This window comes from Equus caballus, chromosome 14 (genome assembly GCF_041296265.1).
Source record: "Equus caballus isolate H_3958 breed thoroughbred chromosome 14, TB-T2T, whole genome shotgun sequence".
NCBI lineage: Eukaryota > Metazoa > Chordata > Mammalia > Perissodactyla > Equidae > Equus > Equus caballus.
The window spans coordinates 89,671,513-89,699,137 of NC_091697.1; the positions used below are offsets into that span (position 1 = coordinate 89,671,513).

Genomic DNA, 27,625 nt, shown 5'->3' on the forward strand with positions numbered 1-27,625 from the left:
GTCATATGGAAACTATTGACCCATTGAGGTATGCTGATCTCTCAAATCTTAATACATGTCATTATACAATATCAAAAAATTTCGTTTATTAATATCACCAGCAATTTCATCAGGAAAATGTTAAAATAATGGGAAAACTGTCCATCTGACAGTATACAAATTTTCCATAATTCTTATTTTTGCTTTGAAAGCTCTAGTTTTATCATTGGCAACAAATAGATTCTAATGGTCTTTCCTTGAGATGACAGCCCAATTTGGTTAATTTTGAGAAAATCTGTGGTATACTCAAAGCTTGAGTTAATAAAATTACTAATTTTTACTGCCTCATCAAGGACATTATTAAATGAACCCAACATTATTTTTATTCCAACTGTGTGGTGGTGAAAAAATATGACTACTGTGGTAGGCAGATGCCTCAAAGCTGCCTACATCCTAATCCCTGGACCCTGTGAATATGTTATGTCATATAGCAAAGGGGAATTAAAGTTGCTAATCAGTTTACCTTAAGATAGTGAGATTATCCCAGATTGTCCAAATGGGTTCAATGTCATCACAGTGGTTCTCGAAAGTGTAAGGAGGCAGAAGAGGAATTCAGAGTGAGGCAATATGAAAAGGACTCAACCCACATAGCTAGGTAGAAAATGGAGGAAGTGAGCCAGGAGCCAAGGAATGAGAGCAGCCTTTAAAAGCAAGGAAACAACAGATTGTCCTAAGAGCCTTCAGGAAGGAATGCAGCTCTGTGGACCATTTGGTTTTAGCCTAGTGAGAACGGTTTCAGACTTCTAACACAGAGAAAGTTAGTACAAATGTCAACCTAGCAAAGTGACATATAATGTCTTATTATTATGAAAATAGTTTTGACTTTGCCAACCCCCTGAAAGAATACTGGGGCTCCCCCCGGTTAAGTGCTATTTTGTATCACACTTTGGGATCTCTTATTTAACTTGTATATCTCGTGTGTCAACCGCTATGCTAGGTACTGGGATGCAAAAATAAAGAAGGCACAGTCCTTGTCCTAGGATGATGATGGTCTAGTGGTTGAGACAGGTAAGCAAGTCAATGATTGCAGATAGCACAGAATCAGTGCCCTAACTGATATATTTGGATGAGGGAAAGAGACCTAATCCCTGTCTCCATGTGCTTTCAGTCTAGTGGGAGAGATCACAGAAATAGTTACAAAATGCAAAGTGCTATAAAGGAAATATCTCCACTGACCGTGTGAGGATGGGGAGAGCTTTGCATTCCCACTAGCAGTGTATGAGAGTTTAAATCTCTCCACATCCTCCCCAACATGTGTTATTGTCTGTCTTTTGATTATAGCCATTCTAGGGAGTGGTGAAGTAGTATCTCATGGAGAAGTCTCAATTTGCATTCATCTAATAATTAATGATGCTTAGTATCATTTCATGTTCTTATTGACCATTTGTATATTTTCTTTGGAGAAAATGTCTATTCAAATCCTTTGTCATTTTTAAATTGAATTGTCGTTATTGTTGAGCTGTAATAGTTCTTTATAGATTCTGGGATACTATCCTCTTCTCAGTTGTTTGATTTGGAGATTTTCTCCCATTCCATGAGTTGTTTCATCATTTTGTTGATGGTATCCTTTGAAGCACAAATGGTTTTAATTTTGATGAAGTCCAATTTATCTATTTTTTTCTTATATGGCTTCTGCTTTTAGTGTTTTATCTAAGAAACCATTGAATAATCTAAGGTCAAGAAGATTTACACCTGTGATTTCTTCTAAGAATTTTAAACATTTTAGTCCTTATATTTAGATCTTTGATCAATTTTGAGTTAATTTTTGTATTTTTTTTTTTCTGATTTATCTCCCCAAAATACCCCTGGTACGTAGTTGTATATCTTAGTTGCAGGTCCCTGGCATGTGGGACGCCACCTCAACGTGGCCTGATGAGGGTGCCATGTCCACGCCCAGGATCCAAACAAGCAAAACCCTGGGCCGCTGCAGCGGAGTGCACGAACTTAACCACTCGGCCACGGGGCCGGCCCCCAATTTTTGTATCTCTTTTGATGAAGAAGTCCAACTTCATTCTTTAGCATGTTAGTATACAGTTGTCTCAGCAACATTTCTTGAAAAGACTAATCTTTCCCTATTGAATTTCCTTGAAACTCTCATCAAAAATCAATTGAATATTGTATGGGTTTATTTCTGGACTCTCAATTTTATTCCATTGATTACATGTCTATCCTTAATGCCTATCTTATCACACAATCTTGATTACTGTAACTCTGTGGTAAGTTTTGAAAAATGGGAAATGTGAGTTCTCTAACTTTGTTCTTTTTCAAGATTGCTTTAGCTATTCTGGGACCCTTGCATTTCGATATGAAATTTGAGATCAGTTTGTTAATTTCTGCAAAATAGGCAGCTGGAATTTTGATAGAGATTGCGTTAAATCTATAGGTTAATTTGGGAACTATTGCCACTTTAACAATATTAAATATTTCAATCCATAAACATAGACTTTTCATTTATTTAGGGCTAATTCAGTTTCTTTCAATGATGTTTTGTAGTTTTCAGTAGACAGGTCTTTTGTTAAATTTTTCCCGAAATATTTTATTCTATTTGATGCTATCGTAAATGGAATTGTTTTCTTAATTTCACTCTCAAATTGTTAAGTACTAGTATATAGAAATACAACTGATTTTTTATTAATCTTGTATCCTGCCAACTTTGTTGAATGTATTTATTAACTCCAAAAGCTTGGGAGTTTGTTTGTTTTAGAATTCCTTAGAAATTCCAAATAGAGATAGTTTTACTTTTCCTTTCCAATCTGGATGCCTTTTCTTTTCTTTTCTTGCCTAATTGTCCTGGCTAGAACCTCCAGTACAATGTTAAATAGGTGTGGTAGAAATAGACATTCTTGTCTTGTTACTGATCTTAAGAGCAAAGCTTTCAGTCTTTTACCATTAAGTGTGATGTCAAGTGAGTGTTTTTGGTAGATGTGTTTTATCAGATTGATGAAGTTCCCTTCTGTTCGTAGTTTGTTGAGTGTTTTTATCATAAAAGGGTGTTAGATTTTGACGCATTCTTCTCTGCATCTATTTAGGTCATCATATAGTTTTTGTCCTTTATTCTGTTAATAAGGCATATTACATTGACTCATTTTTCTGTATTGATTCAACTTTACATTCCTGGGATAAATCCCACCTAGTCATGGTGTAGAATTCTTTTTATATGTTGCTGGATTCAGTTTGCTAATATTTTGTTAAGTATTTTTGCCTCTATATTCATAAGGCATATTGGTCTATAGTTTTCTTTTCTTGTAATGTTTTTGCTAGTTTTGGTGTCAGAGTAATACTAACCTCAGAGAATGAGTTGCAAATTATTCTCTTTTCTTCTGTTTTATGGAAGAATTTGTGAAGGATTGGAGTTAATTCTTTAAATCTTTGGTAGAATTCACCAGTGAAGCCATTTGGCCCAAGCTTCCCTTTGTGGGAAAGTTTTTGATTATTAATTCAATCTGCTTGTTATAGGTCTGTTCATGTTTTTTTAACTTTTTTAAGTTATTTCAGTACATTATGTCTTTCTAGGAATTTGTCTGTTTCATCTAGGTTATATAATTTGATGATATTCAATTGTTTATAATATCCCCCATATAATATCTTTATTTTGGTAAGGTCAGTAATGTCCTCTCTTTCATTCCTGATTTTAGTAATTGAGTCTTCTCTCTCTGTCTTCTTTTTTTTCCATCTAGCTAAAGGTTTGTCAATTTTGTTCATCTTTTCAAGGAATCAATTTTGGGTTTAGCTTGCTTTTCTTTTTCTAGTTTCCTCAGTTTGAAGGTTAGGGAATTGATTTTAGATCGTTTTTAAAACAGGCATTTGGTCTGCATTTTTATTTTCTTGTGCTATGTTTGTTTGGCTTGGTTATCCTAGAATGAGTTAGGGAGGTTTCTTTCCTGTTTCCTGAGTTTGTGAAATGTTGATATTATTTCATTTTTTTATTTTATAGAATTCACCAGTGAAGCCCTTGGCACTTTGCTTTTCCTTGTGGGAAGATTTTGAATTACTAATTCAATATCTTTACTTACTTTAAGTCTATTCACTTTCGCATTTCTTCTTGAGTCAGTGTTAGTCAATTATGTCCTTCTAAGAATGTGTCCATTTCATCTGTGTGTCTGCTTTGTTGGCATAAAGTTGTTCATTGTGTTACCTTATAATCCTTTCAATTTTTCTATAGTCAGTAGTGATATCTTTTTCATTCATGATTTTGGTAATTTGTGTCTTTTTTTTTTTTCTTGATCAATCTAGCTAAGGGTTTACAATTTTGTTGATCTTTTTCAAAGAACCAACTTTTGATTTTATTTTTGCTGGTGCTTTTCTCTTTTCTATTTCATTTATTTCTGCTGTAATCTTTTGTGTTGCCTTTCTTCTCTTGGCTTTGGATATGGTTTGCTCTTTTTTCTAGTGTCCTAAGATCGAATCTTAAGTTATCTATTTGAGACCTTTCTTCTTTTCTGATATGTGTTTAAAGCTATAGATTTCCTTCTAAATACTGCTTTTTATGTATCCCATAAAATGTGACACATTGTGTTTTCACTGTCATTCAGTGAAAAATATTTTCTATTCTGCTATTGATTTCTAATTTAATTCTTTTGTACTTGTGGAATATGCTTTTTATGATCTCATTCCTTTTAAATTTGTTCCGGATTGTTTTATGACCTAGCATATAGTGTATTTTGGAAAATGTTTTTTTAGCGTTTGAAAAAAATGTGTATTCTGCCAACAAGAAATAGTCTATATATGTGAGTAGTCTATATTAGTGGAGTAGTCTATATATGTGAGTTAGGTTGAGTAGGTTGACAGTATTCAGATCTTCTCTACTCTTGCTGATTTTCTGTTTAATTCTATCAATTGCTGAGAGCAGAGTATTGAACTATCTGTCTATAATTGTCAAATGGTCTATTTCTTCTTTCAATTCTGTCATTTTTTGCTTCATTGATTTTGGTGCTTTGTTTTAGTGCAAATACATTTATAAGTATTATATCTTTCTGATGTATGGACCCTTCTGTCATTTAAAAATATCTCATTTTTCTCAAGTACTGTTTCTTAAAGCCTATTTTGTTTAACATTAGTGCAGTAACTCCAGCTCTGTTACGGTTACTGTTTGTATAGCATGTCTTTTTCCATCCTTTTACTTTTAATCTATTTTTTGTCTTTGAATGTAAGATATGTCTCTTATAGATGACACATGGTTGGATCTTGCTTTTTTATCTAATCTTACAATTTCTGCCTTTTTATTGAGGTGTTTAGACCGTTCACATTTAATGTACTTATTGATATAGTTGGGTTTGCATTTTCCATTTTGCTTTGTTTTTATGTGACCCTTGTCTTTTTTATTCTTCTACCTTGGTTGCCTTCTTTTGTATTAAATAAATATTTTTAGTGTATGCACATTTTAATTTCTAGTGTAACTTTACCTTTTTAAAAGTTATTTTCTTAGTGTTTGCTCTAGAGAATACAATCTACATCTTAATCTATCACAACCAGCTTAATACTAGCTAGTTAATGCCAATTTAATTTTGATATAATATAGAAACTTTGTTTCAATTTAGTTCTATATCTTCCTCCTCTTTCTGCTATTATTGTCAAATATATTAAATCTCTGTGTTATAAACTAACGAATACATTGTTATATGCAATCTATGTCTTTTAAAGAATTTAATGAAATGAAATGAAATAATATTTTATACAGTCTTTTATATTAACCCACATTTTACCATTTCTTTATTTCTTCCTCCGGACTTAAGTTACCATCCAGTGTCATTTTCTTTCAGCTTGAAGGGTTTCCTTTAGTATTTCTTTAAGACAGGTCTACTAGCAACAAATTCTCAATTTTCATTTCATCTTCAGTTTTAAAAGTGATGGCTGTATTTTGCCTTCCATTTAAAAGATAGTTATTCTTTTTTTTTTTTTCTTAAAGATTTTATTTTTTCCTTTTTCTCCCCAAAGCCCCCCAGTACATAGTTGTATATTCTTTGTTGTGGGTCCTTCTAGTTGTGGCATGTGGGACGCTGCCTCAGCGTGGTTTGATGAGCAGTGTCATGTCCGCGCCCGGGATTGGAACCAACGAAACACTGGGCCGCCTGCAGCGGAGCGCGCGAACTTAACCGCTCGGCCACGGGGCCAGCCCCAAAAGATGGTTATTCTTGATGTAGAAATTTGGTGGACAATTTGTTCTTTCAGCACTTTGAATTTCTCATTCCACTGATTTCTGACCTCCATTGTTTCATTGATGCTCACCTGTGTGTGATGAGTTAGTTTTCTCTTGCTGCTTTTAAGATTTTCTCTTTGTCTTTGTCCTTCAGTAGTTTGATTATGTTATGTCTAGATATCAGTCTCTTTATATTTGTCCTACTTGGGGTTCATTGAACTTCTTTGATGCATAGATTAATGTTTTTCATCAAATTTGGTATGTTTTTGTTCCTTATTTCTTCATATGTTTTTTTCTATCCCTTATCCCTCATTTTAAAAAATTCTTTTTTCTCTCTGTTCTTCAGATTGGGTAATTTATATTCATCTATCTTAAATTCACTGATTCTTTCCTCAGGTCATCTTAAATCTGTTGTCAAGTCCCTCTAGTGAATTTTCATTTATTGTACTTTTCAACTCCCAAATTTCCATTTGGTTCTTTCAAAAAACTTCTGTCTCCTTATTGAGAATTTCTATTTTTTATTCATTGTTGTCCTACTTTCCTTTTATTCTTTAAATATGGTCACCTTTGGTTCTTTAAATGTATTTATATCAGTTGCTTTGAAGTCTTTGTTTAAATCCAACATCTAGGGGCACTCAGACAGTTTCTATTGACTGCTTTTTCCTATGTCCTTGCATGTCTCGTAATTTCTTGTTGAAAACTGGATATTTTAGATCATATATTATAGCAACTCTGGATTCTGATTTTTTTCTCCCTGAAGGTGGTGGTGGTTGCTTTGTTTATTTGCTTGTTTCTTTTTTTAGTAATTTGCCTAAGCTAAATGAGTAACATCTGTCTCCCCTGTGATGGTGTAGCCACTGATGTATCTGTTTTTTGTTTTTTTTTAAGATTTTTGTTGTGAGTTTTACATTTGACTTCTTTCAACTTGCCCCATTGTGTAGCTTAAATGATAAGCCGATGATTGGACAGTGGTTGTGCTTAAACACTTCAAGTCAATAAGTTGTCGTCTGTTCATGGATCTCTGTATTAATAGAGGAATGTGTTTGATGAGGAATTTTTTACACTATTTTCAAGTGCGCCCTGCTTTTGCTTTCTGCTGGGCTCTTTCATACTTCCTCTCTATACGCGATCATTCAGCTTCAGGAATGTGTGGCTGGCTTTGTTACTCTCTGGTCTCCATTGCATATACTTTCAGTCTTAACCAAGAATACATTTGCCCCAGTTATGACTATGACCCTGGACTTATAGAGCCGTTGCCTCTCCTTGCTTGCCCACTTCTAAGATCATCTCTTCCACTGAAACACTGCCAGGCATGGGCATCACCTACCGCTCAGGCTCAAGTGAGCCCCCTTTGACCACAGCAGAGATGTTTCCAGTCCTAATGCTCTTCTCCACCCTAGGAGAACCTCTGTACTGACTGAGTTGTGGTTGATGGTGATAAGAGTAGCTCCAAGTCAGAATGCCACAGGGTCCTAGTGTTCTTACCTAAAGATTAGCAGTTTTTCAAATATAAATGCTTCTCAAATTGTTATATTCCTTTGGTCAATTTCTAGAGCACTGGTGTGGTTGTATTTGTCAGTTTTGTCTAGCTGTATTGTTTCTTTTTTAAGAATATTTGCTGATTGCATTCAGCCATAGCTAGAAATTTTGCTTCTGGTCGTGTATTACGTATACATTTATTTCTTTACTCACTTAGAATGATGGAAAATTTACATGTTCTATTAATTGATTTATCTCTGTTTTCTTTGGGGTAAATTGTTGTTTTACACTGGTCTCAAATGTGAAAAAGATGATGTTCTTCATATGCCCAGTGGGTCTTGGCTGTGCATTCGTGTTGGAAAAGAGAAAATCAAAAAGCTGCCTGCAAACCGTATTTGGATAGCACTGATTGACTGGTACAGTTTGCTTTAGAGTAAATAGCTGGGGAACCATGAGTATGCAGGAAGTCAGCTAAAGACCAGAATGAGGCCAACTTTTCTTTGGGGCACCCATACTCATGCTACCTTTCTTAGTTCTCTAGACAGTTAATTTCTTTAAACACAATGCTTCTCCCATTTCGTATTTTTTTTTTCTTACTCGCAGTCAGATATTTAACTACAGACAAGAGAAACACAAAGCAGTTGCTTGCATAAAAAGGTAGGGGAGGGAGATTTAGTGTTTCTTGGACAGACCTTCAGTTGATTGCATATTTTAGCTTCACTTCTTACTCCACAGTTCTGCCAGAGATATCAGGTCATTTCTTTAACTGCAGCATTCTTTGCACGCATTCTAGAGTTTGGCTTCTCCCACTCTGTTTCTTCCATGAATGCTCTTTCATCTGTCTTACCTTGTACAGATTTGTAGCCATGCTTTCTCAGTCTCTTCATTGTTATGAGTTCGATGAATAAATGAAAAGCCACAGGATTTATTGGAGTATATGAAGAAGCCATTTGGCTTAAAACTAATTTGGCCTGATCTTGTTTTTCCGGAAGGGCCTGACATGGCCTGTTGAGCATGCATTGCCCATCTGCTTTAAACGTTTACAGTGTTCCAAAGCCAAGAATGATGCTCTTAAAGATAGCAATGTTGCCTTTCCCAGCATTTCTTTAAGGATAAGCATTTCTTCCCAGAAACTAAGGATTAATTACTGACCTGCTTTAACTCATCTCGTGACCACTAACCTGCTGACCACCAACTTGTTGTGCTCACCTTGTGACCACTGATCTGCTATGCTAGCTGAGCATCTCTTGGCAGTAGTAAAAGAGATATTCCTGTCACATGTGATATATGCTCTTTGTTCCAAGGTGGTATATAATGACTCTGTATACCCCACTTCTTTGGAGAGCTTCATTCCTTTTTGGAAAAGTTCTCCTGGGCTAGTCCTCCAATTGGCTCATAATAAACTCACCACAATTTTTATGTTTAGATTGATTATTGATTATTTGCATTGACAGGTTTGCATCCTCTCCCTATCTTCAGCACACATCTTTATTATCTTTTTAACGAGATCTCTGGAGGGAGAGGGGGAAAATATACACTGATTGATCTTCCTAACCAAAAATTTAGTGCACGTATTTTTAAATGGTTGCAATGTAATATGTATATGCTCTTTTGGGTCTTGTTTTCACCTCTCCATTTAAGCATTTTCTACATTGCTATATTTCTTCGTAAATATGATTTGTAATGGATTATGAACACATTTTTAAAGAGACAGTTTGTTGTGTTTTTATCATTGTTATAATGGTTATTATTATTTTAGTTACTGCCACCTTCTCTTCCTGTACCCATTCCTCCATCCCACCATCATGCACATTTACCTTTCTTCAGGTAACCAATGTTAATAACGTTGACAGTTTCTGAAACAGTTAAGTCTCAGTTTTTTTCTTTTGGTCAAACAGATTGGCTGAAAGCTATCAAGAAGGGCAGTTCGCCCCAGAGCAGGCTGACATTGTCATCAAGAAAGCAATTTCAGTTATTTATGGGTTTTCCAAGAAATCTTGTGATTTCAGCTATGGAGTATAGGTGATGTGTTGTATCTCTGTAATGGCTTCCTAGCGCTGGCATCTCCGTCTTAGTTCTTAGATGGAACTGAACCATTTCCCCTATTGTAATTCCTCTGTTTCCCCTTTTGTTCAGATTCAGTTCCCAGAGTAGCCAAGTTATCCATGAGAATTTTTGTCTGTTTCTTACTGGAAGTCAACTTGGGGTAATGGATGTTAGTAAAATTGAACTGCTTGTATATCAGACACCAAAGAAAGGCAAGAAGTATGAAGATAATCAATAAATATCAAAAGAAACATTTGTATCCTTCTTCATATCAGCTTTTTAGTCAACGTAGGCCTAATCAATAGGTCAGTTTGGCTGATTATGGATAACAAAATAGTCTTTTCTATTAAATGATACATTTATTGTTTAACTTTTTTTCCTTTTCTTTTAGTAAGACAAGATAAAGAAAGTTTGAGAATATAGATTTTTGGAATTAAGAAGTAAAGCTCATTGTTTGTACATGATACAAAGCTACAGAAAAAAATAATAAGACTTTAGCAAATATCCTAGATAAAAAATCAATATACAAAAATTATACAAATATGTACATATATAAACAAAAAATGAAAAAGTTTTTGCAGAGAGATATTATTTACACTAACATTCAAAATATGAAGTGCCTAGGAATACATCTAACAAGATGTGCAGAACTCCCGTGGGGAAAATAGTAAAGCATTATTGTGTGACAATAAGACCTCAATAAGGGGAATGATATACAATTCATGTGGCTTGGAAAACTCTACATTTTACAGATGCCCAATTTGATCAATGCAATTTCAATCAAATTCCTGTTTGTTTTGGTGAGGAGGGGAGAATACTTGACAGACGATTCTAAAATGATATGGAAAGAGCAGGGCCAACAGCCAAGAATAACAACAGTGTACTTTGGTGCAGGGAAAGACAATAGACTAGTGGAAGCTTGCTAGTGAAAGTGTAGTCCATTACCTGGGAGCTTGTTAGAAATACAGACTCTCAGGCCCCAGCCCCAGATCAACTGAATCAGAATCTATTTTAACAAGATAACCTGGAAGAGTGGGAAAAGATGGTTTAATAAAATATTCTGGGACAACGGGTAACCAAACAGGAAAAAAGGAATTGTCTTGAAACCTTACTCTCTATGATCTACATTTCTTTAGGGACATTTGAAAAATCAATGAAAATAAGAAGAATGTTTTGAATATGCATTTTCCCAGGTGCCTCTGCTATTCCTGTGCCTGTAATTTATGGATCATCTTGTTAATAAGCTTTTCTTAGGGACCCAACTTCAGCATGTATTTATGTATTTCCAGCATCTCTTGGTGAAAGCCTGTATGTCATAACTTAATGGTAGTACTGTCACTACCAGTGTAGACATCTAAGGTTGTGACTATGCTGCCTCCATTGTGGCAGTGATAAAATTTGATCTAATTATTTTATAGGTGCATTTTGTGTATTTCGGAAATAACTCTGCTGAAGATACTAAAAAAAGGGCAGCTTTACTGACAACTCAGAAGGAAACAATTTTCTACCTACTTAGGATTAGAAGACCAGCTAATTCTTAGAGTCTTCTGAAACAAAATTAGGTAAGAAATGTTTCTCTTCATATTTTGAATAATTTGTACTCTGCCTACTCAGTTTCCTTGAAGACTTCTATAATTGTATTCCTTGGGCCTCTAAGAGAAATACAGTTAGCACTTTCCTTTCGGAAGTTAGTGTGCCAGCCAGCTGTCAGCCTTATGATGTACCTATCTCCAATGTCAGGGGAAACACAATTCAATTTTAAACTAAGTCTTCTGCACAACAGTGCAGCAGGGCTGCCAGCATCTCTCTTTATGTTCCTTTCTTTGAAATTCTCCCTTCTACCAAAATAGTATGGTTTTATTTTTAAATCCTTTGTGTGGGATGCAACCACCACTAACTTTACTTGTCTGTAGTTAAAAATCAATGAACTGAATGAAATAATCCATAAGTATTTCTGCTACCCTTTCTCAATTCTAGAAAATAAAGTACCACCTCTTGTTTAACTTATGACTTGTCTAAACATGTTGAAAGCATTGACTATAAGGCATAACATTCAGACTCTGAAAGGAAACTGTGACAAGTTCAGTCAAAAGGGAAAAGAAGAATAATTTATAAAAGGCGCTGCAGATAATGATGGCAGCCAGTTATTTTAAAATGCATCCATCTCACCTTTTAATGAATTAGATTTGTCAACAGCAAATGTTTTATGCACTACTTCTAATAAAAGTGGCACGCTAGGAATACAGTGCTTTGAGGTTGGCTTCTTCAAAGCTTTAGGAGTATCTTCAATTCAAAGATATTTTTTAAATAATAGATATTAAAAAAGTATATTTAAATAATATTGAGGTTGTGACACAAACACCAAATGACAAAATTCAGGAGTTTCAAAGCAGAGGCTGACATGCCATCACTATTTCACATAGTAACTGGTTTTTAAATTAGGAGTGTAGCAGACTGATTTGGGGATTCTGTGTCAGTTTAACTTTAAATTCTCTTATTGTTTTGGTTGGTGTCACAACCTTAATGTCAGCTTTTCAAATAGGTTTCTACATTTCCTTTGGTTTGGGGTCATTAAAAAATGCATATGATAAATCTAAGAGGCATAAATAGGTCACACTGAAGGGGAATTCCTTGCTTCTCTGCTGTTGAGAGACAGCTAATACCTGCCTTGTAAGTGGAAGAAGTTAGCTGAGACAGTTCAGTAAATTTGTTTTTCAGGAATTTGATTCTGACCGGTATGAACCCAAATAGCAAGATATGATGTTGATATAATCCTGTTCACACTCTATTCTTCTTGTATTTCTAATCCTAAGTATTTGATCTTGTTGATTATCACCTCTATAGATATTAAGAATCACAATTCCCACAATTGATATTTTTTTCACCAAAAGTACAAGTTAAACCTGATAATTATTTTATTTGAGGAATCCTTATTCGATATAGTTGAGAATGGGTAAACCCTGCCTTAAAAACTTCCATATGGCACTCGTTTAAGCACTTTTATGCAGGTTTGTTTTAGGGTAAAATCTTGTTTTTTAAAGTAATACTTGATATAGAAAGTAACATGTAAAGTAAAATCTGATATGTTGTGTTGTGTGTTAAAAAAAACTTCTAGTACCACACTGGACGTTAAAGCAGCAGCCAGGAGCATTCTGCAGGGAAAGAGAGAAATAGAAGAGAGGAGGGAGCGAATAATCTACTCCCCCAAATTCCTCCTCTTTCATTGATTATTATCCGTCATGATCTTACACGGCAGGTCTGCACTGCCTATGCTGGATCTAGTTTTAATTTAGAAAAATAAATATGTTAGAATCTGTCTCATAGTTGTCATTTTCATCACCTGTGTTAGAGAAATAAAAGATGAAAAGAGAAGCAAATTATTTATTGATCTTTTCTTGCTGACTCATAAAGATATTGACCAACCCAAAACACTTTATAGCTCTCATCTGCTCCTTAACTGAACTCGTAGGTTTTACCCTTCCTGGTTTTTATCAATGACTGGGCGAATATTAATCTTTCTTTTCTGTTGTACTCCATTCCATTCCTTCTATCTCTTTATTTTTTAAGCGGTGTTGAATTTGAGAAATTTCTGATAGTTTTCATTTGGGACCATGCCATGAAATTTTATCTTCATTTCTGGGCCTAACTTGACCTTTCCTGCCCTCTGCACCCTCCCATATCACATCATTATTAAGCATCACAGTTCTGACAAATAATGTTTTTTTCTAAGCCCTAGTCCTCAGTAGCAAGAGCTAATTATGCTGCATTGTGTAGTGGTTTGAAAATGTGTACAGTTGTCTGTGAAGGTTTTGGCTAAATCTTCCAACCTCATTTAAACTATATTAGTGCCTTTGAACAACTTTTTTAAATCAGTATTATTGTTCATACTAATACTAATTCTGATTTCTATCTGATAAAAATGAAATTTTTTAAACAAAAATGGCTGTTTCTAAATTCAGAGGAAGCTATTCAAATAAATGAATTGGAATTCAGTCTATACCTGCAATATAAAAACGTTTTCTGGCGGAGAAACAAAATATTCTCTTTAAATATTATAGGCTAAGCCAACTTCATGCAAATTCATTTAGAGCAGTTTTAGATTTATGTATTTAATAAAGCTGGCTAGTGGATCTAACTTATATATTTAATACCCTTCACTATACAGTGATGTTCTAGTGACTGCCTGGAAAAGAAGGAGGAAATTTTATTTAGTGTTCCTGCTACATCAGTCAATTCTATAAATGGCTTTCTAATGGGATACACTGTATGCTTTTAATAGTTTCTGTATATTAAGTGATAATATTTGTTGAGTGCTTTTTATATGCCAGTGATTGTTCTAAGTACTTTCCATGGATGATCTCATATAATCCTCATAGCAACCCTTGAATGATCTCACTATTTTACAGATGGGATAGAGGCACACAGGAGAAGGTTACAGAACTAGTAAGGAGCAGAGCTGGGATTCAAACATAAGCAGTGTAATTCCAGAGCTCACACTCTAAGCCCCTGCTTCTCAAAATGTGGTCCTCAGGCCAGCAGTATCACTATGACCTGGGAATTGTTAGAAATACAGAATCTCAGGCCCCACCCCAGACCTCCTGAAAATCTGCATTTTTTCATGAGATTCTTAGGTTTATTGGTACAGTAAAATTTGAGAAGCACAGCTCTAAACCACTATGCTATCTGCCCTTATATACTGAATTAAGTATTTTTAAAAAGTAGATTTCTATTTTTACGTATAATGTGATACTGAATTCCCATCTTTATGCTATTTTATGCTATTTTTGGGTATTCCTGTCATGTATAAAGTGCATTATAATGAGATCTAGTAACTAAACATGAGCAGGGATCCAAGGTAGACCCAGGTTGTCTTGAAATCAGTTGTATATAGAAAAGAAGGAAAAAAAATATCCCAGAGTATAAACAGAAAGACTTTCTCTCTATGGTGGCAGCTAACTATTTCCGCATCTGAGACTTTCTTACAGTCACAGTGTAGCACACTGCCTTTGAGTACAGACTCTGGAGACAGGCTACCCGGTGTGAATCTCAGCTCCTATTTCTAGCTGTGGGACCTCAGGAAAGTTAAACAGCTCTCTGCACCTCAGCTACATCATCCAGGAAATGAGGTCTAAAATGGTACTTACTTTCACAGAATTGTTGTGAAGATGCAATGAGTTAATCCATGTAAAGGATTTAGAACCAGGCCTGATATGAGGTAAGTGAATAAATGTTAGCTATTGTAGTTTTTGTTCTTGTTGTTAGATATGATTCTCATCTTAGAATGGAATCGATTCACATCTTATATTTCTTGGTTATCAATTGGTAGTAAATTGACAAATATTTTTGTTAGCAGAGCTTACTCCATAAAGGGATATCTTTGCTGTTAGAGTCTGAATCACAAACTTCAGTTTTTGTGTTTTTTGAAAACCATCTCCCTGTGGCAATTCCTGCCTGAATTATGCTAAATGCCACTTGATTGTGGTACCTAACCAGTTAAGTTCAGTGAAATCAGTTCAAAATCAAAATGAAATGTGTTAACAGTCTATTGAATTTTTGAATATATGTACTTTTAAATCGAATAAAGATAATGAGAATTGTAAGCCCATTTGACCAACCACTTGCATAAGTAATGTATGGAAAAATTAGATGGATGAAGAATGTTTGTTTAAAGGCAGAATGCTCCGGAAGCTTATTTCCTTCTGGGTGAACATAATTCTGAAATTAATCATGGTAGTTTTAAGGGGAATAACGGTTTGGTGTACAAGTACTCATGTGCAAGTACTCACTTAACAACTTTTCAAGAATACATCCAATGTTGGAAGTGAGATTGCATGTTCCTGGAAAGTACCAATTTGAAAGCTGATTTGTGAAAGGCACTGGGATAAAAATACTTGGTGAAAAGAATGCCCTGGGAAACGTAAAAATTGTCAGTTCCAGGACCCACATCCAGAGAGTTCAGTTCACTAGGCCTGGGATGAAGCCCAGGTATTTGAATTTTTAACAGATGGCTGGGGTAATTCTGCTTAAATTGGTTTTGGACTACACTTTGAGAAATACTGCAGTAGAGGCAAAGACATACGTTGATAAAAAGCTTTTGTTGACTACCCATTCCTTGTCCTCTTTGATACCGTTTTTTCCCATCCTCTGATCCCATTTTCTTTGTCCTCTTTGGCCTTTCTCCTATATACTGTCTGTGGTCTCCATGCCAATCCATAATTTTTTGCTTTTCTTTTTTTCACCCTTTCTCAAAGAACATCTCTTCTGGATTTATCAGTCGTATCTTTGCAGATGGTTCTACAAAATTATCACAAATATCTCTTTAATCAAAAACCTCTAAGCCAAAATACAGGTGCTGAAATCAATTTACAGGCTATGGCCAGCATTAAGAAAGAAAAGAAGAAGAAAGGAAAAGGAATAGGATAGAGTAGAATAGAAAATATCAAAGCAAGTATTAGGGGTAAGTAATATTTCATGAAGCTTTTGTTTAAGACATGTGTGTGTACACATACACATAGATTGAAATGCATTTTTTTGACCTGTGGATCATACTCCAAATCATTTTTTTTTTTTTTTTGAGGCAGGTCAGTTCTGAGCTAACATCTGCTGCCTATCCTCTTTTTGCTGAGGAAGACTGGCCCTGAGCTAACATCCGTGCCCATCTTCCTCTACTTTATATGTGGGATGCCTGCCACAGCATGGCTTGCCAAACAGTGCCATGTCTTTCTGCACCCGGGATCCGAACTGGTGAACCCCGGGCCACTGAAGCAGAACGTGCGCACTTAACTGCTGTGCCACTGGGCCGTCCCGAAAAAATTTGAAAGATACTGTGAGGCTTAGTCTCCAGAACTTGAGTGTGACATTAAGAGCACTATGCTTTCTTATGTATTCCCCTCAGATATCTCCTCCATCTCTGTTCTGAACATTTCCATTTGTATAATCAACTCAAAATCATCATGTGTAAAACTGAATTTACCATGCTTTCTTATCACATTTTCCCTCTAAATTTTTAAAATCTATTTTTAAACTACCATTCTGTCATCCAGTTTAAAATTTCAGAATTTCCTTTGTAATAATTTAGCGCTTACTACATAAACTTCGCTACAACCTCAACTCACTACCCTGGCCTATCCTTGAGCCCTAACCAGCAGAAAATCTTGTAGGCAACTATAGGAGTTACCCACTCCTTAGCCAGCTTCGTGAAGGCTAGCATGGACAATGCACCGCATGGTATCTATGACTGCCTTCAGCAAGACCAAATAACCTTTGACAACAAGCATGCCCTGTTCTGTGTGATACCCACCTCTTTATCGTACTGTATGACTGCCATTACTGTCATAATTGGGCTTTTCTTGCACTGATTTTTATTGCCCAAGAAGACCCACACCGTGGCTTTTACCCTTTGCTAGTTTCTAATGACATATCCACAAGTTTTCATTCTCTTAACATGACTTTATAATTTTCACATTGTCCTGTTTGGTTTCTCTGAAGTCTTGGGTCTAAAGTCGAAGCTTGTTGATGCCTGGGACGTGTAACATCTGCCTACTTTTCTCTCAGCTGTAATTGTCTACCTCACTCCGCAGCCCCAAGCTAGCTGTTCATACCCTGGAAATTCATTTCAAAAGCTGCCTTTCCTTTTCTCATGGCCACATCATCTTCCTTTTTATCATCAGCCTCATCTGGATTAATTCACTATCCTTCTAATTGATCTTTCTGCTTCCTGCTTCACCACACCAAACCATCTTAACACCCCATTTGATCAATATTTGTAAAACACTAGTCGTGTACTGCCTTAGTAAAACATTCCAAGACTTCCTGTTTTGTACAGGATAAAGTCCAAATATTTTCTTCCCGGAGGAAAAAAGATCTTAGCATACCTGTCCAGCCATAGCATACCTCTTCAATTTATCTTACTATTTTTATCCATGAATTTTCTGCTCTGGTTCCCCAGAACTGTCCCATTTTTGCTCCAGGGATGGTCTCATCATTTTAATTACCAGAGTCCCCTGTTAGTGGTGCTTCATGAATCTGGAGCAGGTGGCTGTGGCTGGGATTTAGAAGTGGTATCCCAGTACATACAAAGAAACCTCAAGTTGAGGACCTAATTACGCTTTGGCAATAAGAAGTTAGTAAGAGCTTAGGTTGTGGAGGAGGAGGGAAATAAGCAAGAGACAAACTCATTATTTACTTCTTAAGTTGCTGTCTGGCTGAGGCTTCTTATATTCTCCCTTCAGTAATTATTGGGTCATTCCCAGAATTGGAGAGCACTTGAACCTATATATAATGAGAGATTAAATGCCTCCAAGTGTGAGTCCTGCGAGGCTATAGATTTTGGAAGATCGCTGAGTTCCCACTTTTAGAAATGCCTTTATCTTCCTTTTTCTTAGTAGCCTGGCTTCGCTATCTCCGTCTTCCCGTAGGGAACTTCCCATTGTGGGACTTCTAGATCATTTGTTACTTGTACCACTCAGTTGATACTAAATTAGCTAATGTTTTCTCATATTTTTTGTATTTTTTTGTTTATTTCTTTTTGCTTCTCATGTGTCAAAAGTAAGACATACTCATTATAATAACTTCAAAAAAAATAGAAAATTATAAAGAGTAAAAATTCTCTTTTCCTCTGTCCCTTTTTAGTTCCACCACCTACAGATTAGCACTGTTAATAGTTTGTTGACTATCCTTCCTGATTCTTTGGGATGGTTTGTTTGTTTTTTTGAAAGTATTATACTGTGTCACGCTGTATATGTAGTTCTATAACTTAACTTTTTCAAATGAAATAATACAGCATTCTGGAAATCTTTCCATGTCATGCCATACAGAGCTAGAGTCTCATTTTTTTTATAGGTACATAAGTTCCATTTTGTATATGTGATAGTGTTACTTAAATTACATATACTGACATCACATTGTATACTTGCTTTGCCCAAGATAGTTCCATTTTATGCCTTTTATCTCAGTATTTCATCTGGTTTAGCTTTTGTCTCAGATTTTTCATTTTCGAATGAAGTATTGTTTAATAGTTGCATGTAAAGAAACCAGGATAGGTTTAGGTAGACCTACATTTTGTACTTCTGCCTTCTGACATGATCTCATGTGAGATGCCAGTGCAGTGAACAGAATTCTCACTTTAACGTATGGTTAAATTGGCGATAACCACTTCTCTTTTCAGATCTTTTACAGAAGTAATGTGAACCAACACATCTTTTCTCAGGACAGCATGAAGGGTGCTTGCTGTTAAAGTGAATGCACTCTGGCATGAGCAGTTAGGTATAGCTAACTTCTTCAGATCTTGGGTGATGGTGGCAGAAGTATTTGATGCTGCCACCCTTGCCGGACACTTGCTGTGTCAGCCAATTGTGTTGGGCACATGCCCTGGCCTGTGGATTGCATAATGTTTCCCATCCTTTATTTATTCTTGCCATAGAGTGAATACAGTCTGAACTCTTTGCTCAAGGCTTTTATCATGTATCATATGGTGTAAACCTACAACTACTTATTTATTTTATTGTTGGGTAACACATTTCTTTTTTATAATAACCTTTTTGGTGACAGCAATTTAAAAAAAGCAGGAGTGCACATTTAACAATTAGTTCTGAATTTCCTTTGACTTGCTGAAAAGAATTAATGTGTAACTCATACTATGGGAGATGTGATGACATCATTGACTAAATGATAACAAGAAGATACGAATTTTCTAAAGAAGTATCAACATCTGTTGCATACAGTTATTTTAAGACTGTGCCTGAAAATACTACATTTTAATACTTAACTGCAGAAGGTGCATTTGTGTACCACTGTGAAATATGACTTTTCCTTTAGACAAGTCACTGTTCTAAATTTTTTTCCTCATTTTCAGTTTCAAGTCTTCTTGTGCATGTATGAAAGGTGAAACAATAGTTATTAATGTATTGTCTCCATTAAAAGAACTTTACCAACAATTATAAGGTGCCAGTTTTACAACAGTATAGTTGGATATTTCTAACAAAAAAATCAGTTAATTCCAATAATGATTCAAGTTTCTCCTCTAATTTATGGAATCAAAGTAAAACATGTAGAAGTTCATTCTGTCAAAGGTGAAACACTTGACATTATCGTGAATACTACTGTAAATTTAATTACAAAATGCAACATAAAAGATAAAACTATTTGGTCTTGGTGATATTAAAAATATGTTCTGGTGGAACATACCATCATAAAAATTTTTAAATAAATTTAGAACCTGTGAAGAGAACAAGACTTGGAATATGTTTTGATGCACATGCTAATTCATAATCACATCCAAAAATTCTGCAAAATCTACCTGTCTAAATAGAAGATGTAGGAGTGATATCAATATCATGGCAGAGTGAACTTGCCCAGGACTCTCTCCCCTCCAACATTCAACAAAAAGGGAGAGCCATATTCCAAAGAAGACATCTTAACAACACAAAAACCTAGGAGAGACATGCAGCCACATGACAGAGGGCAGAGAGGCTGGAGCCCCGCTTGGTGGAGCTGGAACAGGATAAGAGAGAATCGCTCCCTCCCCTAAAGACTGCGAGCACTGCTGTGGCAGGATCTGTGAGGGAAGGAGTGGGAGTGGGGTCACTCATTCTCCGGATCACCCAAGACTCACACAGGTCCTTGCAGCCTAGAGGGAAGCCCTCTAACAGGGCGAAAGCTTCCGTATGGGGTACCTCATCAAGCCAAGACCCCAGGAAAGCAGATAGCGAGAGCTGATTGAGAAATCCCACAGTGCACGCAGGAGAAAGTGCCCCTCCCCCCACCCGCCTTGGACTGCACCTGGGATCTCAGCTGAAGGCGGAGGGCTCAGAATACATGGCTCTCAACCCCCACCCAGTGCCAATAGGCTGTACCTGCAACCAAATAATATCAGAATGAGAAAGAGCTGACCTTCCAACATCAGACACAACATCAAATCTCCAGACCAGAGAGCAAACAATAAGCACCCAGAACTCAGTCCTGAGGACACAGAAATATATAAGCTAAATGACAATGAATTCAAAATAGCTATCATCAAAAAACTCAACAAGTTAAAAGAGAATATAGAGAAACAATTCAACAAGTTCAGGAGCTACTTCACAGAAGAGATTGAAGTTATAAAGAAGAATCCATCAGAAATATTAGAGATAAAAGACACAATGGAAGAGATAAAACAAAGTATGGATTCCCTGAATGCTCGTGTGGACATGATAGAGGAGCAAATCAGCATAATCAAAGATAGACAAGATGAAATGCTCCAGACAGAGGAGGAGAGAGAACTAAGACTAAAAAGAAATGAAGAAAGTCTCCGAGAAATATCCAACTCAATAGGTATGCCAAAAGGTGAAGAGGAGAATGGAGCAGAAAGCATGTTCAAAGAAATAATAGCAGAGAACTTCCCAAATCTAGGGAAAGAGAGGGAAATATGGGTAGAAGAAACTTCCAGATCTCCTAGATTTGTGAATGTAAAAAGACCTACTGCAAGGCATGTAGTAGTAAAACTGGCAAAAATGAATGACAAAGAAAGAATACTCAGGGCAGCAAGGCAGAAGAAAATAACCTACAAAGCTACCCATATCAGGCTTTCAGCAGATTTCTCTGCAGAAACCTTACAAGCTAGGAGAGAATGGAACGACGTATTCAAAACCTTAAAAAACAAGAATCTTCAGCCAAGAATACTCTATCCAGCAAAAATATCCTTCAGATATGAGGGAGAAATTAAAGCTTTCCCAGACAAAGAAAAGCTAAGGGACTTTGTATCCACAAGACCCCCCCCCCCCCCACACACACACACACACAGGAATCCTCAAGAAGGCCCTCAGCTGAAAAAAGAAAAAAAGGGAGAAAGGGTCAAAAAACACAGAGTAAGGAGATAAATAGGTAGACAGAATCAGAATAGGATAGTAAATATTCAACTATAGCATTAGGCTAAAGGAAAGGAAAACACCAAAAACAAAGACAATCTTGTCACTTTAACCACAAACTCGTAACACAAATTGGAATAAGATATGAGAAAAACAACTTGGGAGGGGAGGAGGAAAGGGACTGAATCAGTTTAGACTAAGGAAATAAGAGGCCCTCAGAAAATGGGCTATATTATGCACAAGATTCTGAATACAAACCTCAGGGTAACCACTAAACAAAAAAGCAGAACAGAGACACAAAATAAATAAGGAAAAAACAAAAAAACACATCATTAAAAAAAACTACATAATTCAATGGGTAGACCAAAACACACAGGACGAGAAACAAAGGAAATACAGGAAAACTGGAAAACGAGTGCTGTAATGACAGCATTAAGCCCTCATACATCAATAATCACCCTAAATGTAAATGGATTGAATTCTCCAGTAAAAAGATACAGTGTGGCAAGATGGATTAAAGAACAAGACCCAACAATTTGCTACCACCAGGAAACAGCTCTCAGCTCCAATGACAAACACAGGCTCAGAGGGAAGGGGTGGAAGACGATACTCCAAGCTAATGGCAAACAAAAGAAAGCAAGTGTCTAACTGGGAAAAAATATTTGCAAGTCATATATCTGACAAAGGCTTAATATCCATAATATATAAAGGACTCTCGCAACTCAACAACAAAACATCAAACAACCCAATCAAAAAATGGTCTGGAGACATGAACAGACATTTCTCCAAAGAAGATATACTGATGGCCAATAGGCACATGAAAAGATGCTCATCATCGCTGATCATCAGGGAAATGCAAATCAAAACTACACTAAGATACTACCTTACAACCTGTTAGAATGACAAAAATATCTAAAACTAATAGCAACAAATGTTGGAGAGGTTGCAGAGAAAAAGGAACCCTCATACGCTGTTGGTGGGAATGCAAACTGGTGCAGCCACTATGGAAAACAGTATGGAGATTGCTCAAAAAACTAAAAGTAGAACTACCATACCATCCAGCCATCCCACTACTGGGTATTTATCCAAAGAACTTGAAGTCAGCAATCCCAAAAGTCCTATGCACCCCAATGTTTATTGCAGCACTGTTTACAATAGCCAAGACGTGGAAGCAACCTAAGTGTCCGGCAACAGACGAATGGATAAAGAAGATGTGGTACATATATACAATGGAATACTACTCAGCTGCAAAACAGAACAAAATCATTCCATTTGCAATAACATGGATGGACCTTGAGAGAATTATGTTAAGTGAGATAAGCCAGCAAGAGAAAGATAATCTGTGTATGACTCCACTCATATGAGGAATTTAAAATTATGGACTAAGAACAGTTTAGTGGATACCAGGGAAAAGGTGGGGTGGGGGGTGGGCACAAAGGGTGAAGTGGTGCACCTACAACATGACTGACAAACATTAATGTACAATTGAAATTTCACAAGATTGTAACCTATCAATAACTCAATAAAAAAAAAAGAAAGCAAGTGTCACAATATTTATATCAGACAAAATAGACTTCAAGATAAGACAGGTAAAGAGAGACAAAGAAGGGAGTATATAATGATCAAAGGGACACTCCATCAAGAAGAAATAATGCTTACAAATATCTATGCACCCAACACAGGAGCACCAAAGTTCATAAAGGAACTATTAACAAGCCTAAAAGAAGATATTAAAAGTAACACAATAATAGTAGGGGGCCTAAACACCCCACTCACATCATTGGACAGATCATCCAGACAGAAAATCAACAAGGAAACAGTGAAATTAAATGAAAAGCTAAAATAGTTGGACTTAGACATATATAGAACACTCCATCCAACAACAGCAGTATACACATTCTTCTCAAGTGCACACGGAACATTCTCAAGGATAGACCGTATGTTGGGAAACAAGGCAAGCCTCAATAAATTTAAAAAAATTGAAATAATAACAAGCATCTTTTCCAATCATAATGCTATAAAGCTAAAAATTAATTACAAGAAAAAAGCTGAGAAAGGGACAAAGATGTGCAGACAAAACGACATGCTATTGAACAAGCAATGGATCATTGAAGAAGTTAAAGGAGAAATCAAAAAATATCTGGACACAAAGGAAAGTGATAACATACCATACCAACTCATATGGGATGCAGCAAAAGCCATATTAAGAGGGAAATTCATCACAGTACAGGCACACCTTAACAAACAAGAAAAATCCCAAATAAGCAATCTCAAATTACATCTAACTGAATTAGAAAAAGAACAAACAAAGCTCAAAGTCAGCAAAAGGATAGAAATAATAAAAGTCAGAGCAGAAATAAATGCTATTGAAACAAGGCAGTAGAAAGGATCAACGAAACAAAGAGCTCATTCTTTGAGAAGATAGATAAAGTTGACAAACCCCTAGCCAGACTTACAAAGAAAAAAAGAGAGAAAGCTCAGATAAACAAAATCAGAAAGGAAAGAGGAGAAATAACAAGACTCCACAGAAATACAATAGATTATAAGAAGATACTGTGAAAAACTATATGCCAACAAAATGGATAACCTAGAGGACGTGGATAAATTCTTAGACTCTTACAACCTCCCAAAGCTGAGTCAAGAAGAAACAGACAATGTAAATAGACCAGTCTCAAGGAAAGAGATTGAAATTGTAATCAAAAGCATCCCAAAGAATAAAACCCCAGGACCAGATGGCTTTCCTGGGGAATTTTACCAAACTTTCAGAGAGGATTTAATACCTATCCTTCTCAAGCTATTCCAAAAAATTAGGGAAGACAGAATACGTCCTAACACATTCTGTGAGACCAACATCACTCTGATACCAAAGCCTGAGAAGGACAGCACACAAAAGGAGAACTACAGGCCAATATCGCTGATGAACATAGTTGCAAAAATCTTTAACAAAATTTTGGCAACCCGAATTCAGCAATACATCAAAAGGTTCATACATCATGATCAAGTAGGATTCATACCGGGGACACAGGGATGGTTCAACATCTGCAAATCAATCAACGTGATATACCACGTCAACAAATGGAGGAACAAAAACCACATGATCATCTCAATAGATGCAGAGAAAGCATTTGACAAGATCCCACAGCCATTTATGATAAAAACTCTTAACAAAATGGGGATAGAAGGAAATTACCCGATCATAATAAAGGCCATATATGACAAACCCACAGCTAACATCATACTCAATGGGCAAAAACTGAGTACCATCCCCCTGAAAACAGGAACAAGACAAGGATGCTCGCTATCACCACTCTTATTCAACATAGTACTGGAGGTTTTGGCCAGAGCAATTAGGCAAGAGAAAGGAATACAAGGAATCCAAATAGGGAAGGAAGAAGTAAAACTCTCACTGTTTGCAGACAACATGATCTTATACATAGAAAACCCCCCAAAATGCATCAGAAAATTAATAGAAATAATTAACAACTACAGTAAAGTTGCAGGGTACAGAATCAAGTTACAAAAATCGCTTCCTTTTATGTACTCCAATAACGAACTTACAGAAAGAGAACTCAAGAATACAATTCCATTTGCAATCGCAACTAAAAGAATAAAGTACCTAGGAATAAATTTAACCAAGGAAGTGAAGGACTTATACAATGAAAACTATAAGACATTACTGAAAGAAGTTGATAATGAGATAAAGAGATGGAAAGAAATTCCTTGCTCCTGGATTGGAAGAATAAACATAGTTAAAAGGTCCAAACTACCCAAAGCAATCTACAGATTCAATACAATCCCAACCAGAATCCCAATGACATTCTTCACAGAAATAGAGCAAAGATTCCCAAAATTCATATGGGGCAACCAAAAGCCCCAAATTGTAAGGCAATCCTGAGAAAAAGAACAAAGCTGGAGGTATCACATCCCTGACTTCAAAATGTCCTACAAAGTCATGGTGATCAAAACGTCATGGTACTGGTACAAAAACAGCCACACAGATCAATGGAACAGAACTGAAAGCCCAGAAATAAAGCCACACATCTACCGACAGCTAATCTTCGACAAAGGTGCCAAGAACATACAATGGAGAAAAGATAGTCTCTTCAATAAACGGTGTTGGGAAAACTGGACAGCCACATGCAAAAGCATGAAGGTAGACCACTATCTCACGCCATACGCAAAAATAAACTCAAAATGGATCAAAGACTTCAGATATGTCCTGAAACTATAAAACCCCTGGAAGATAATATCGGTAGTACACTCTTTGACATCAAACTAAAAAAGATCTTTTCAAATACCGTGTCCTCTCAGACAATGGAAACAAAAGAAAAAATAAACGAGTGGGAATTCATCAGAGTAAAGAGCTTCTGCAAGGCAAAAGAAACTAGAATCAAAACAAAGAGACAATCCAACAATTGGGAGAAAATATTTGCAAATCATATATCTGACAAGGGGTTAATCTGCATAATATATAAGGAACTCACACAACTGAACAATAAAAAAACAAACAACCTAATCAAAAAATGGGCAGAGGAAATGAACATTTTTCAAAAGAAGATATACAGATGACCAATAAACACATGAAAAGATGTTCAGCATCACTAATCATCAGGGAAATGCAAATCAAAACTACACTAAGATACCACCTTATGCCTGTAAAAATGGCTGTAATCACTAAGACAAAAAATAAATATTTGAGAAGAAGTTAAAGGAGAAATCAAAAAATATCTGGACACAAAGGAAAGTGATAACATACCATACCATACACCTTATGCCTGTAAAAATGGCTGTAATCACTAAGACTAAAAATAAATATTTGAGAAGGTGTGGAGAGAAGGGAAGCCTCATACACTGCTGGTGGGAATGCAAACTGGTGCAACCAGTATGGAAAACAATATGGAGATTACTCAAAAAACTAAAAATAGAACTATCATATGACCCAGCTATCCCACTACTGGGTATCTACCCAAATAATTTGAAGTCAACAATCCAAAGTAACATATGCACCCCTATGTTCATTGCAGCACTGTTCCCAATAGCCAAGACATGGAAGCAATCCAAGTACCCATCGACTGATGATTAGATAGAGAAGATATTGTGTGTATACACACACACACACACACACACACACACACACACACATGATGGAATACTACTCAGCCAGAAAAAAAGACAAATTCATCCCATTTGCAATAACATGGAAGGACCTAGGGGGAATTATGCTAAGCGAAATAAGCCAGTCTAAGAAAGACAACCACCAGATGATTTCACTCATTTGTGGAATATAAACAAATACATGGATAAAGAAAACAGTTCAGTTGGTACCAAGGGAAGGGGAGTCGGGGGTGGGCACGTGGGGTGAAGGGGAGCACTTATGTGGTGACAGTCAAGAAACAATGTACAACTGAAATCTCACATTGACGTAAACTATTATGAACTCAATAATAAATAAATAAATAGAAGATGTAGTTGTGAAAAAGTACAAATATGTTTATACATACAGAAAATAACCACTCTATAAATGTCTGTGATTAGACTAACATTGAATAAAACAAAAATAAGTATGGCAGTGTATACTTTCTGGATTTTAGAAATTTTGAGACTGAAGAATTAGTTTGTAAATCAACTTCAGTGTCCTACCATAGTATTAAATACTTTTGTAAAGATACCCTCTAAATTTTGGTTGCAGTTTCTTCAAAATCTATTAGAAATCTTTAATCAAAGTGTTCAACAAATGGAAGGCAAAAAATTTCAGTTTATGTGAACTTTTTAGAGAACTGCAATTATTGAAAACAAAACTTGCAAATAGGAAGACCTTGACCTATATCCCCATGAAATCAAAGAAGAAACCAAACAAATTAAATAGTGAGAGTGCAAATGATGGACAAGATTTAATTGTGAAATTTCATAATTGTTTTTTGAAATACCTAGACTTATGGGGAAAGTATCTTGATGGAGTTCATTTTTTAATTAAATAAATTTATAATCTGTTCCAGAATGAAGTTAAACTGGGAAAGCCTGCAAATTTGCAGTATCTTAATTAAGCAAAACATTAAAAATAATCATAAATATTTATTTGTTG

General features: G+C 35.9%; 1 protein-coding gene across 50 annotated transcripts in view; it reads left to right on the plus strand.

The window, feature by feature from the left end:
- Positions 1-27,625, plus strand: part of KIAA0825 — a 372,314-nt gene that overhangs the window by 8,937 nt on the left and 335,752 nt on the right. For 30 of the 50 annotated variants that reach the window (XR_011425675.1, XR_011425673.1, XR_011425671.1 and 27 more), the window contains exons 2-3: positions 11,119-11,262; positions 14,853-14,915. The exons of 5 other annotated variants lie outside the window; for them this stretch is intronic. Coding sequence is in view for 5 of the 45 variants with exons in the window: in XM_023617980.2 (XP_023473748.1) it covers positions 14,911-14,915 (5 nt within the window). In the remaining 40 variants the exon portion in view is untranslated. The remainder of the gene's footprint in view (positions 1-11,118; positions 11,263-14,852; positions 14,916-27,625) is intronic. 15 more of the 50 variants (XR_011425683.1, XR_011425670.1, XR_011425684.1 and 12 more) reach the window with 1 other exon arrangement.